The 13,004-nt window shown below is 44.5% G+C and overlaps 1 protein-coding gene across 1 annotated transcript in view; it reads right to left on the minus strand.

Annotated features, from left to right (window-relative positions):
* The window catches only part of COL5A2 (collagen type V alpha 2 chain), a 186,812-nt gene that overhangs the window by 67,969 nt on the left and 105,839 nt on the right, over window positions 1-13,004 (minus strand). Inside the window, exons 13-18 of the mRNA XM_035135854.2 lie at window positions 11,619-11,672; window positions 10,828-10,881; window positions 9,561-9,605; window positions 7,271-7,324; window positions 6,793-6,837; window positions 3,191-3,244 (exon numbers count right to left, since the gene is read on the minus strand). Coding sequence (XP_034991745.1) covers window positions 3,191-3,244; window positions 6,793-6,837; window positions 7,271-7,324; window positions 9,561-9,605; window positions 10,828-10,881; window positions 11,619-11,672 — 306 coding nt within the window. The remainder of the gene's footprint in view (window positions 1-3,190; window positions 3,245-6,792; window positions 6,838-7,270; window positions 7,325-9,560; window positions 9,606-10,827; window positions 10,882-11,618; window positions 11,673-13,004) is intronic.

Below are 13,004 nucleotides of genomic sequence, written 5' to 3' on the forward strand. Positions count from 1 at the left end.
ATTGACTAATGATTGTTTAGTGAGAACTGCCAACTGTAAATACAGCGCAAAACATCTGCTAGACTGATTAGTCCTTGCGCTGTTTCTCTCCAAGGACATGGCTACCAGATGTTTGCGGTGGTGAGATTTTAAGAACTTCGGGACAAATTTCAGCAGCTCGGCCTCCACCACTCTGAAGAGCGACTTCAGCAATGCTTTCTCTTACGTGGGCACACAGTAAGGAAGAGGTGAAAGTACAGAAGGGTGCTGGGAAAGCAAAGAATTTCCTTCCCACTAAGAAGTCTTTACCTTCTCACTAAGAAGTCTTTACAGTCCAAGTAAGTATCTTTTAATCCCAGCTGGGGAAGGTGGCCCACCCTATTAGCATCGCCGGGTTTCGCATTCCAGAACATGGGTGGCCAGGTAGAAAAGAGGACAGGGCTTCTGAACCTTTAATAGTCCTGTAGAATAGGGAATTTGGGCAGGCATAGCTCATGCTGCGCCTTGATGACTCAAGGGTTGCCTCCACTGGTGCTTTTGCAACACACTAACTTCACTGCTGCTTCACCCCTCCCAGCTCTGTGTCCCGTATGCAGCAGTGACACAGGTAGACAGAGGCAGGGGCGTAGGAAGGGGAGTGCAGTGGGAGCGGACCACCCCAGGTGTCATCGCTGAGCAGGTTGACATTTGGCGTGCGGCACGCCCACGACTCCCAAGCCTACCCCGGGGGAAGGGGGGGAGCTGTGTCACCTTGCCAGCGGCCATTGCCCCATGTTCCCAGGCTGCTGGGGGCAGGCAGGCAGGGAGATGACGGGAACAAACAAGCAGAGGGGGGAGGGAAGGAGAGAAGCAAAAACTCCCTCAGCTCAGGACCCTGGAATGCACAGGAGGAGAGGTGGGTGGGAGAAAAAAGTTAGGGGAAAAAGTTTTAAGTGCTTATGCTCACAATATTAAGTAAATAAACCAGAAAACAACACTTGCAACTGTACCTTACTTTTCCTTCTTTTAATAATTTCAATTGTGGGGGGTGGGGTGGCAAAAAATATTCTGCACCGGGTACCACCTGACCTTGCTACGTCTCTGGTCGGAGGTCTGGTGAGCACCACTGCCTTATTCCACTACCCACAACTGGTACATCACTTGTGAATAGGACAGGGACACAAAAGTGAAATGTCACGGTAAATGTGATGTCACCCCATTCGATAAGCACTCGGAATTTCCTTGGAATTCTCCATAGCAAGGAGAATTTCCTTTAAGTTCTCCTCTTGTGGTCAAGGCTCAGGTTGGGGCGATAAAAACAGTGGCCCCATTTCTAGGCCTCATCTAGTCTGCACAACATACATGCACACACACACACACACACACACACACACACACACACACACACACCATGCTTCTTTAAGGGGAAAGACGTTTAAGTGAAATGAAAATTCAGAGCAACAAGTGCAAATGATGAAGGGTAAGACCCAACACAGATTAGTTTAGTATACCGACATGCTTTTCCCAGTTAAAACTATTCAGAACATACATCCATTGGAAAAGTGCCCCCTCCCCCGGGCTAAATACCCTTTGAAATAAAAAGACAGTGGTAGGCACTTTTCCCAGGACTCTTCCTCAAACCACTTGCCTGTGCCCTTAGGCTATAAAGAATGCCAACTTTGCTATAGACCCAACATTCTTAAATATAGACAAAGTTTAAAAGCACATAGAGAAATAACCGTGGGAAAACTATAGCCTGCCAGTGAGGCCAAATAAAAAAATGAAGTAATAAAAGAAAGAAACTAGATCCAGCACTATAAAAAACCCAATACTATCCTAGTGTTAAAGATAAGGGTGTGTTTTCACAATTACAATTCTTTCATCCAAATGACCTCTCTTGTAGGGGTTTTTTTTAAATAATAAAAAAAGAATGTTGAGCATGGGAGAAGATGAGCTAACACCAACTTTGCATGAGAACAGGGCTGCTTTATGACACCATATAAATGAGGAAAACTTCGCTGTTTAGCTTTTTCTGCAGTTCATTATTCTGTGGCACAGAAAGAGCCCCAGGTGCATTGCCAACTCCTGTTAAAATGAATTGCACTTCCAGCTGTTTCGGTTTTCTTAGGGATGCTGCAACAAGATCTATCCAGCTAAATAACACCATACTCAGAAACTTTTTAAAAAAACAAAAAAAACCACAATGCGTATAGAAGCTTCGCTCAACGGCACACTTAAAACTCTTCTGTGGCTTCGCTTCTTCATATTATCATTAGATATGTTCGTTCAGGTTCTCTTTGTCTCCAGGCTAAGAAGGAAAGGAGAAGCTGATCCTTATTCCCATACATAGGCCTGGTTCACACCACCACTTTAAGCTAAACCATGGCTTAGTGCTGGAGACTCCCAGAGAGGACATTGCAGCTGTTTTGCTCCTCCCTGGCCATCCTGCTGCAAAGCTGTGCATGGTTTGACTTAGCCATGGTTTGACTTAGCCATGGTTTGACTTAGCATGTCATCCAAACCCAGGTTCGTGGTTCAGCTCTCCCAAACTACAAGCCATAAACCCAGGCATCCCCAAACTTCGGCCCTCCAGATGTTTTGGACTACAATTCCCATCTTCCCCGACCACTGGTCCTTTTAGCTAGGGATCATGGGAGTTGTAGGCCAAAACATCTGGAGGGCCGCAGTTTGGGGATGCCTGCATAAACCTTAGGACACACTTGGCCATAATTCATGGTTAGTTTGGAGAAAGCTAAACCATGAGCTCATGTTTGGACGACGCACTAAGCCAAATCATGTCTTGGCTTGCTGCACTGCAGTGCTGTGCAACAGCAGAACGACTGGAGGGGAGCAAAGAATCCAGACATCAAGTAGTGAGTGAACAGCCCCTCTGTAACTCCATTTCCCCAAGGCTTCTTGTGCTGGATCTTCCTTGCAACAGCAACCAACAACCACAAGCATAATGCAAGCCCCACAAACAATGGAGCCATGTTTAGACCAGGATCTAGCGACAAATGAGGGATAAACTGATTGTTTCTACACCGAATAATCACGCATGGCATGACTGATTTTGAATAATTGGGGTTTACTCCTGAGTAAACGTTCTTCGAATTGGGGTGCCTGGGATATTTTATCTCCTTGTTCCAAAACAGAAATATGCATATTAGAAGATGCAGTGCAGAAAAAGTGGAGAGGTATTTCCCTAACAGAATCGAACCAAAACATGACTTACCTTCCTGCCAGGAATGCCTGGAAAACCTGGTGAACCAGCAATACCAAGGGGGCCCTACAACAAGGAGATAGTAAACATAATTGAGCACATGTTCTCCTTGTCATCTTTAACAGACAACATGATGGTGGGGAAAAACATACTTGGCATTCAACAGTCAGCTTAAAGTGGTAACTTGCACCAAAATTATTAGCTAACCGTGTGTACCACCTTTTCTCCTGGAAAAGGCTGGTTTTCCAATGATTTTGCAGATTTTCCCCAGTGAATTTACATTGTGATTGAACATGGCTGCTTGATCAACATGCAGCTTCCAACCCAGGCTCCACTTTATTGTCCAATGTCAATAAATGTTCTTCACAAAAAAAGAGCAATCCCTGATAGGACAGCAAACTACAACCAAGATATTTGAAAGTACTAGGCGAGTCCTTTTCAGCATTCAGTTCAATGAATATTCACTTTCTGGGGAGAAAATGAATTATGAATGGGAGACATATTGACATTAAATATGTCTACGCCAGGCAAAATCTGAATAGGGCAATATCTTTATTAGGAGCAAACGAAAAATTGCAAAGAAGTGAGCGAGATTTTTTATTCATCAGAGCTCTCCATCGAGTTGGATGCCAATGAAACAAAGTGTGTGTGAGTGTGCGGAGGGAATGTTACAGGCATTTTTGCAGCTGGTGTCCGATTTGAACTAGGCCCTCAGCTGCTATGCATGTAGCATTAGTAAACCAGGGATCTTTGGCCTAAGCAGCTGCTGCTTTGGGTGTGTTGACACTGTGCATGTAATGGATGAGAGCCCATGCTCCTTGTATAGACAACCAGCAGCCTGGGACACGGCATGAGTCATTTTTTCTTACACCTCTGCCATCATGTTCTAACGGGGTCTTATTGTCGTAGCTTCACATGTTGAGAAAATTAAGCACAGGTCAGTCCTGGGATTGGTATTTGACCTGTGAAATCTTCAAAGCTGGAAGCTTGTTCCATAAATATGCAATCCGATATTGGGAGGATCTGGTTTACTGTGATCCAGAAATACTTGGCTGAAACGAAAGTTGCGGGCTTAGCAGTGGTGAATTTCGCAACAGATAAATGTTAGTACAGAACTCAAAAGAAAATGATAAAATGCTCAGCTCTGTTGGGAAACTTGGGAACAAGTTTCATGTTCATGATCTGTAAGGCACATGGAATCATTCCATCAAAAAAAAAAACAGCAGCAAAAGCATGATGTTCTGCAGAGTGAACCATCGTGGATCAAATGCCATAGGACTTCACATCTCCTCATTTTAGAATGAAATCCATTTTCACATTCATCAAGTGTCACCCCTGCATGTGTGAACTGCTGCCCAGCTCTCCTAATTTTAGTACAGCCCACCCAGAAATTAATATACTGAGACAATAGCAGTGTCTATGGTTGCTCTTCTTGCAGAAAAGTTTTTTTCCATCCTCTTAGGGAGACTTAGATATTTCTCCGCCGTGTACTTCCACAGAATTAACCAATATTTTCTGGCTTGATATATAATGGGAAAAAATTTAAGGGCTTCTGAAGTGCTTTTTGTTTCTTTGGCTATGCGGAAGAGATAGATTGTCTAGACAATCTTTGGGTAGCAACAGGCAGCAGCCATAAACATTCACTGCCACTTCAAAATGTTCACTGCTCCCCAGTGATTTCCTTTCCTTTCCTTTTTGCTGGCTTGGCACCTTCTGGAAGAACAAGAGGCGCTCGCACACTGTAAAATAATGCCTTGTTATAAAGGACGCTTCTCCTGGCAATCTCAGTAAGAAGTATGATTTGTTCCAGAAATTAATTCAAGATGAGAGCATCATTTGCCATGAAGCCTTGTACTGAATTTTCTTAAAGTATCACTGCAACAGCTCAACATGTATATAGATAAACAGTGAACCCAGTTCCCCAAATGTCAGCCCTTACATACAAATGAGGAAGGCATCAGCAGGGTTGGGGGAAACCCAAGGTTTGTAGAAGCACAAAAATAAACATCCGAAGAGAAAAAACCCTGAAATAACCCAATGAGAACTGAGCAGGTTCAGTAGCCACAAAAGGCTGGCTGAAATGTGACATGTGCTTGTCAAAACTCTGTGTTTACACTATGCCTTTAAAACACAACCACACACACACCTCAAAGGATTCTGAGCACTGTAGTTTGTTAAGGGTTGCTGGGAAATGTACCGGTAACTGTGAGAAGTAAACTACAGTTCCCAGAATTCTTTGGGCAGGGGGGGGGAGTGCTTCAAATGTGCTGTGAAAGTACAGCAGCACTCCCAGTTATTATCTGCTGCAACACTATGATCAGAATTGGATTTAGCCATTTTGGGCTGGAAACAAATTGGACAGGCCATTTTGAATCTACGCATTGACAAGAAGGCCGCTCTGCTTCCTGGTGGGGAGGTGTTGCACGCTGGCCACGGGCTCTCCCCATCCACAGCAGGGGCGTAGCAATGCTTCCCCCCCCCCCCCGTCAGAGGGGATTCCTGGCCACGTCATGCACCTGCCCAACCAATCCGGTCGGCCGGGGGACATGGCTGGCTGCATTTAAGCAGTCGCGCGGCCAGAAATCGTCCTCTCGGTTTCCTGCTTCGCGGATCTCTCGCCCTCCTGTCCTCTTTTCAGGCGTTCATCATATTGGCCTTACTATGGACCTCAGTTGGTCACCTGTTGAGGGGGCCTGGCAAATTGGCACCAGCCACTTGGTTTTCGCCTACCTCGTAGCAATCGTCACAACTTTGTAAGGTTTGGCGGTTGTTGTTGTTGTTTAGTCGTGTCCGACTCTTTGTGACCCCATGGACCATAGCACGCCAAGCACTCCTGTCTTGCACTGCCTCCCGCAGTTTGGTCAAACTCATGTTTGTAGCTTCGTAGCTTCGAGAACACTGTCCAACCATCTCGTCCTCTGTCATTCCCTTCTCCTAGTGCCCTCAATCTTTCCCAACATCAGGGTCTTTTCCAGGGAGTCTTCTCTTCTCATGAGGTGGCCAAAGTATTGGAGCCTCAGCTTCAGGATCTGTCCCAGTGAACATTCAGGGCTGATTTCCTTCAGAGCAGTTAGGCATTGGTAAAACCTGGTTCTGGGGAAGGGAGGTGTGGCCATCACCTGCCCCTCCACTTTAAGGGTATTCCGTTAAAGGGAAACTGAATCAGAATCGTAGGCCTTAACTTGTGGTGATCAAACCTGGTAGCAAGGGGGGTGACACAAGCCAAGCACCAAGTAAAGATAATGCCATTCTACTGAACAAGAAAGCACATGTGGTCATGTGCCTTGATGTTGCATTGCCTGATAAGAAGCTGGCAGGAGCACAGTTCTGGAGAGGCAGGGACAAGTGCAGGCCTACTTGACCCTACATAACTCCCCATCCTATGGGCCTTTACACTCACGTCAAGGCATACACACAAAAAAACACCTGCTATCTGTTGCACTTGTAACGTTCTGGCCTTAGCTGGAAGCTCATTTTCCAGAACACAGTGTGAAATAGGTTGACAGTGAACAGTGGATGAGTCATGTTCTTTTCTCATTTGAATTAGATGGGACCAGACTTGAAAACAACTTGGGTCAAATGGGAGCAAAGAAAGATGGACAAGAGGTGCTTACCATTGGCCCTGGCTTCCCTGGCATACCGTGAGAACCACGACCCCCCTAAGAGGAAAACAAAAACAAGAAAAAAAGAAGGTTGGGAAAGCTTGGGAGAAACCTAGGAGGAATATGATGGTGGCTCTAGGACAAAGCCCATAGCAGCAAGTATAGGAGAAAATAAGAGTGGGGATAATTCCAATGTAACCTTTTCATTCATATATATATATATATATATATATATATATATATATATATATATCTTTTTCACTTAAGGGAGTTCACTATTCAGGCAAATGAATATATTGTTGTCACCACCAGGACAACCGGTTGGGGTTGGGGTTGGGGTTGGGGTTGGGGTTGGGGTTGGGGTTGGGGTTGGGGTTGGGGTTGGGGTTAGGGTTAGGGTTAGGGTTCAGGAGCTGGGACTCATTGGATCCTACTGCAGAGCGCCCCATTGGCATCTGTTGGGGTTATCCCATTGCAAATAACTACTTACTGGAGCTCCCTGTGGCCCAATTCGTCCTCTTTCTCCTGCCATTCCTCGAGGACCCTGCAACCAGCAAAAGAGGGAGTTTAAAAAAAAAACATTCTAGTGAGCCAAAGTTAAGTGGAGATCACCTTCTACTTACAACTTCACCTCAAACAGTATGCAATCATGTTCTACAACAGTAGTCTCAGGTGAAAGACCCTACGTGATATACATTATTATTTTTCTGGATCACGTGCTGTCTGTTTTACTCTATTTTATTACTTCATGTGTTTTATCTGCTTGAGGTTTTAAGGCACGACAACAGAAACAGCATTAATATACTAAACAACAGAAAGCCATAAGAGTGATAAACAGCACAGTATCTAGCAGGTAACATTACAGATCAATTCCTAGACAGGATATATTAGGCTTCCAATGTCAGGCAAGACAATCCCATTCACCTAGCTATAAAAATGGGTTTATTAATGACTACAATAAGGAAAACGATCCTCTAAGTCTCCTCTACAGAAGGAGTTGTTGCATCCCTCCCCTGTTTAAGGAAGGGAGAGAGGAATCACTCCCAAAAGATACTGAAGGCTGCAATCCTAACTGCATTTTCCTTGGAGTAAGCCCCAGTGAATTCAATAGGATTTGCTTCTGAGTAGACGTGGTTAGGCTTGCAGCCTTAATCCCTAAGATCTGAAGTGGCTTTGATCTGAGATGGTATTCTAAGATTTTCCGCACCTTATTGTCCTACCCTCTGACTGCTGGAGGTTTTTATTCACCTCCACCTGGTAGCCACTTTATCAGGCTGAAAGTGACAATATTTACCCACTAAGATAACGTCCCTTTATTTTGGCTTCAGGCATACCCACTGGCATCATGGCTAGAAATATCAGTCTGGATGTGCTTACATGCTTGAATAAGAGTAACTGATATGAGCAAGTTTCGCTGAGTAATGTAAATTGTCAGGCATCAGGGAATCAGCTTCCTCCCCCCACCCCACGCCACCCCCATGGCAGCAGATAAGCAGAACAAAGGAAACGGAGTCTTCTTACCAGTTAGAAACTTTAATAACCGCAATGAGAGAACAAAGAACCCATCTCCTAAAATGGCGGTGCTCCCAATTCAGGATCCTACCCCTATTAATATGTTCCTATTAATCTACATCGCCCCTACATCTTGTAATCTGAGCTTGTACCCTCTATGCTTTGTGTGCTTTCTTTTCTGCCACTTTCTGAGCTTTTCCTGACCTTGGGGAGAGCGAAGGAATGCTTTCCAGAGACAGTGAATCTGTTAACCCTCTCTCTCCCAGTGTTTCTTCTTCTAGCTGTTCCCCATCCAGTATTTCCCAGCTTCTGCCTTCTGAACTATGTCCCTCTGCAAACCACTGTTCTAAATCTATACTGTCCTCCTGTTCCTGGGAAGATTCAGGATCCAGATCAGGAGGAGGGGTAGGGGAGGGGAGGGGAGGCTCCCACCATTCCTTCTCAGTGCAGCCCTCCTCAACATGGTCCCTGACATAAATACAGTTGGGGGAACTCTGGTCCTCCAGGTGTTACTGTGCTGCTAAGTGCACAACAGAGAATGATAATAGCTCTGAATTTTTATCCATGGAGGGGCATGGGACAAGGAGAACCAGTCGCACCCAATCTTTCCCCAGCATGTTCAGCTGACACACAATTCTCCCCACAACTGAGGACATTAAGACATCACTCCTAAACATATTTACTAGGGGGGGGGGATTGAACTCATTTTTGTAAACATGCATAAGAACTGCAGAGTCAAACCACATTAGAGAAGATTGATCAAAGTAATTATGATATTTCTTCAGCAATTGTTTTTTTTTCACACAAAAAATTCATTTTCCACTATTCACAAAAATAAAATCACAAAAGACTTAAAACAAAAATAAAACATGAAAAAGAAAAACATAACAGTTCTTACATTTTTTACTTAACATTGTTGACTTCCTCAATTCCCCCACACTGGGTCCATTTTAGAATCTCAATTAAGCAATTTTCATTTTATATCTTAAATCATTCTAACACATTTTATCATTATCATCAAGTATTATATTCTATAAAACATCCACCATCCTCCACCAATAATTAATCAATTACTCCAAATCAAAATTTTTCCCATCCTCTATCTTTTATTTCTCCCCTTATCCTAAAATTTATTACCAAAAACTTTCCATGAATTCAATATTTCTTCAGCAATTGGACTGGATCCATGCTTGCCACGATATCGCAACAGTAAAGCATTCAGGGTGGCAGGAAAAATGGGAACCATAAATAATACCAATGGCACTCACCATAGGGCCTGGTGAACCCATCTGACCCGATGGACCAAGTTCCCCCTATAAATTCACAGAAAATGCATATGCAAAAGTTAGGAATATTTAAATTAGCCTCAGATGATAACATCATCATACCATTTTGTACTATGTTATGCATAAATCATAGCTGCCAAGTCTCCCGTTTTCCCCGGGAAATCCCCATTTTTCCAGCTGTTCCTAGCTGGAAAAAATGGGTTTTTTTGTTTTTCCCCGGTTTATTCTGGTGCGGCGGCCATTTTGGAACTGGGCGGAGCATGCTCAAAAGCGACTTTTGATGCTGCTCTGCCCAGTTCCAAAATGGCGGCAGTGCTGCTTCCGGTCTGCTATTTCCGGCCCGGTCCCTTATTTCTCTGACAGCAACTTGGCAGGTATGGCATAAATGCAGCACTGTTACTTATGGGTAGACCTTGGTTTATATACTACCAGAAGCACACTGATCTTTAAACATCCTGAGAGCATCCCATAATGTTGCTTCTCTGAAGCATGCATTTGCTTTGTCCCGTAAACCTCTACTGTTGAGAGGAAAACCACTGTCCCACGCAGCTGTCCCCCTAACAATGGCAGCAAATGAAGAAAGCAATCTGCATTCCAAGTACCATAAAGCTACAAAAGTGGGTTCTGCAACAGACGCGTCCAAATGAGGCATTTGGTTTCAGAATCCCTGTGCTAGAAGCCTTTTTTGGAGAGTTGGACCAGATCTACCCACCGGAAGATGCTAAAGAAAACCTCCCTCATGGGTCGAGGAGAGTCTTCTGGTACTGATAAAGAACTCATTACATCAGAGAACTATATCTTACACTATATTTTGCTTTGTGTTTTCTTCTGGTGTGTAATTTCAAGGGAAAACGGTAAACCAACGATTAAGGGTGGCCTACACTTCACAATTGCCAGAGGAAAGCCACTTGATGCCACTCCATATGGGCCCCACGAAACATATGTAGAGCGGTTTATACTCTGTATTCCCCAAATGGCTGAAGTGTTTCAGCACTACTGCCAGTTCTGTTCGTAGGTGGCATGGAAATGTGTGGAGCAATTCACACTGCTGCGCTATGCATTATGGTGCTGCGGTAAGGCAACCATTGCAAGAAGCTTCTGCTGTCACCAAATGCAACGTGGCTTCCTCTAATGAGGCTCATTCATCAAAATCCTGCCCTTAATTATCATATGCATGAGATCTGATCATTTCAAATTCCTGACAACAGAAACAAGCAATTTCCCTGTAAAACCAAAAACAAACCATTACCTTAGATCCAGTGGCTCCCATTTCACCCTTAGGGCCTTCGAGTCCTTTATGTCCCTATGACATATAAACAGTACAAGAATATTTAATTTTTAATACTCAAAGAAGAATAGTTCAACACACACACACACACACACACACACACACACACACACACACACACACACTATATGCCTGGTTGACCACAGGGCAGGGAAACACAGGAGGCATGGAATGCAGTTAGCTTTATTTAACAGAAAATAACAACACGGTAGAGTCCTCTGGTTTGCCTTAATCCAGCTGAGACATTGCTGAAACGGACCACCAACTCTGCCCATCCCACTCCAGCCTTTCACACTGGAACCCTCCTAAGCAGACAAAGGTTGTGCTGATGGGATGGGCTCCTCTTTGGGGCCTGTCTGGCACATTGCTCAGCCATGTGCAGGACTCTTCTTGGGCAGGGAGTCAGATGGGGAGAAGAGCCAGCAGGATAGGGACTACCTTGCTGTTGGGTAGCAAGGGCAACCTCTGACTCCTCTCTGTCTGAATCTGCACTCACACTGTGACTCTCAGCCTCTAGCTCTATCCTGGACGGGCCTCCTTCTTCTAACCCCCCCCCCCGATTGCTCAAAGCCCTTGCTTCTAGAACCTCCCAGCTCGTCGTCCCTGCTCTTCAGTGTCCCACCACCAGGATCCGGGATCTAAGTCGTCATCTTCTCTCTTCTCCCTGGTGGGCTCTTGGGTGGGTCCCCTTCCTCATCCAGCAGGTCCCTGACACTAAAATTGACCAGGAAAGCAGACATGGTCACACTTACCCTATGGCCCTTTAAACCTGGAAGGCCAGGAGCGCCAGGAAAACCGCGAGCACCCTGAAACAAAGAGAAACAACTCATAGTTACATAGGTGGTGTATATACCAAGTCAGACCATTGGTCCATGTAGCTCAGTATTGTTTGCTCTGATTGGTCAGCAGCTCTCTAGGGTTTATTGACAGCAGTTTTGGCCAGCACTACTTGGGAACATTCTACATGCAAAGGATGTGCTCCACTATGGAGCTATAGCCCAAAAGATGTATCCCATTTATCCTCACAATGACCATGTGAGGCAAGTTAGGTTGAGAGACAGTGAGCTCTCCATGGTCACCTGGTGGGCTTTGGGGCTGAGCAGGAATTTGAACCCTGGTTCCTAGGCCCTAGTCTATACATCTACGTTCACACAAGATGCAAGTCTGATGTAAGGAAGGGGTCAGCAGACTTCAAGCTACTGAATTGTAAGAACAAGGAGGCCAAGGAAGTTCAGGCAGGGCCACCCCCTGAACTGGTTGGAAGGAATAAGACTGACAGATGGGGGCTTCTTGAGGGTAGACCAAGGTTACTGGGGCAGTGTCCTATTTGCCCTAGCCGCCACTGAGGTACAGAGTCCATTGCATGCATGGAAAAAAAACAGCTAGAATGCTTACAGAATTATTTTACACAAGAGAGGTAGACTTTTCATTACCAAAATGAAAGAGATATATGGCTATTCTTTAATTAAACAAATCTAGTGGGAAATCATTTTGAGGACTACAGACCCAAAAGCGATTTTTTTTCTTTTTCTTTTTTATATGCTTTTACCGATAATAAATATATGGTTGTTGTTTCCTTTATTTATGGTTTTATGGCATTTCTTTAAATGAACTTCTATACGGTATTGCAATGTAGCTCAACAGTGCCACCTAGAGTGTGTGGAATTTCTCACCCTCACAGTGAATCCTGAATAGATGGTCGTCCACTGTTTTATTCTTGAACATACTGGTACATCAAGTTAAGCTTTTTCCCCCCACAAAGGCTGGCTAGCTCTTTAGACATTCAAGTGCAATGTCATTAAGAAGGTAGATCTACTAAGTTGATTTCTGATTGGTCACAGAGAGTATTGACATCAAAGATGGAGTGTATCTCACGAACGGGGCAAACAACCACCTGTTACCATTAAGGAGCTGGCATGTACTGGTCTCTGGTTCTTGTAAATATGTGAAGCTTCACCCCCTGTCTTTGCTTCCTGGAACCAACCAGCCAGGTACTCTCTCTCAAAACCTTCTTTTGAACTTTACACATGCTCCAAAACCCAAGATTCATATATATAAGTTCCACGGTAATTCAAAAACATGTTTGGAATCATCAGCGTTTCCCATAATGTAAAGTGCTGTGTAGGGTTTTGCTTAGC

Source organism: Zootoca vivipara, chromosome 1 (assembly GCF_963506605.1).
Source record: "Zootoca vivipara chromosome 1, rZooViv1.1, whole genome shotgun sequence".
NCBI classification, from domain to species: Eukaryota; Metazoa; Chordata; class Lepidosauria; order Squamata; family Lacertidae; genus Zootoca; species Zootoca vivipara.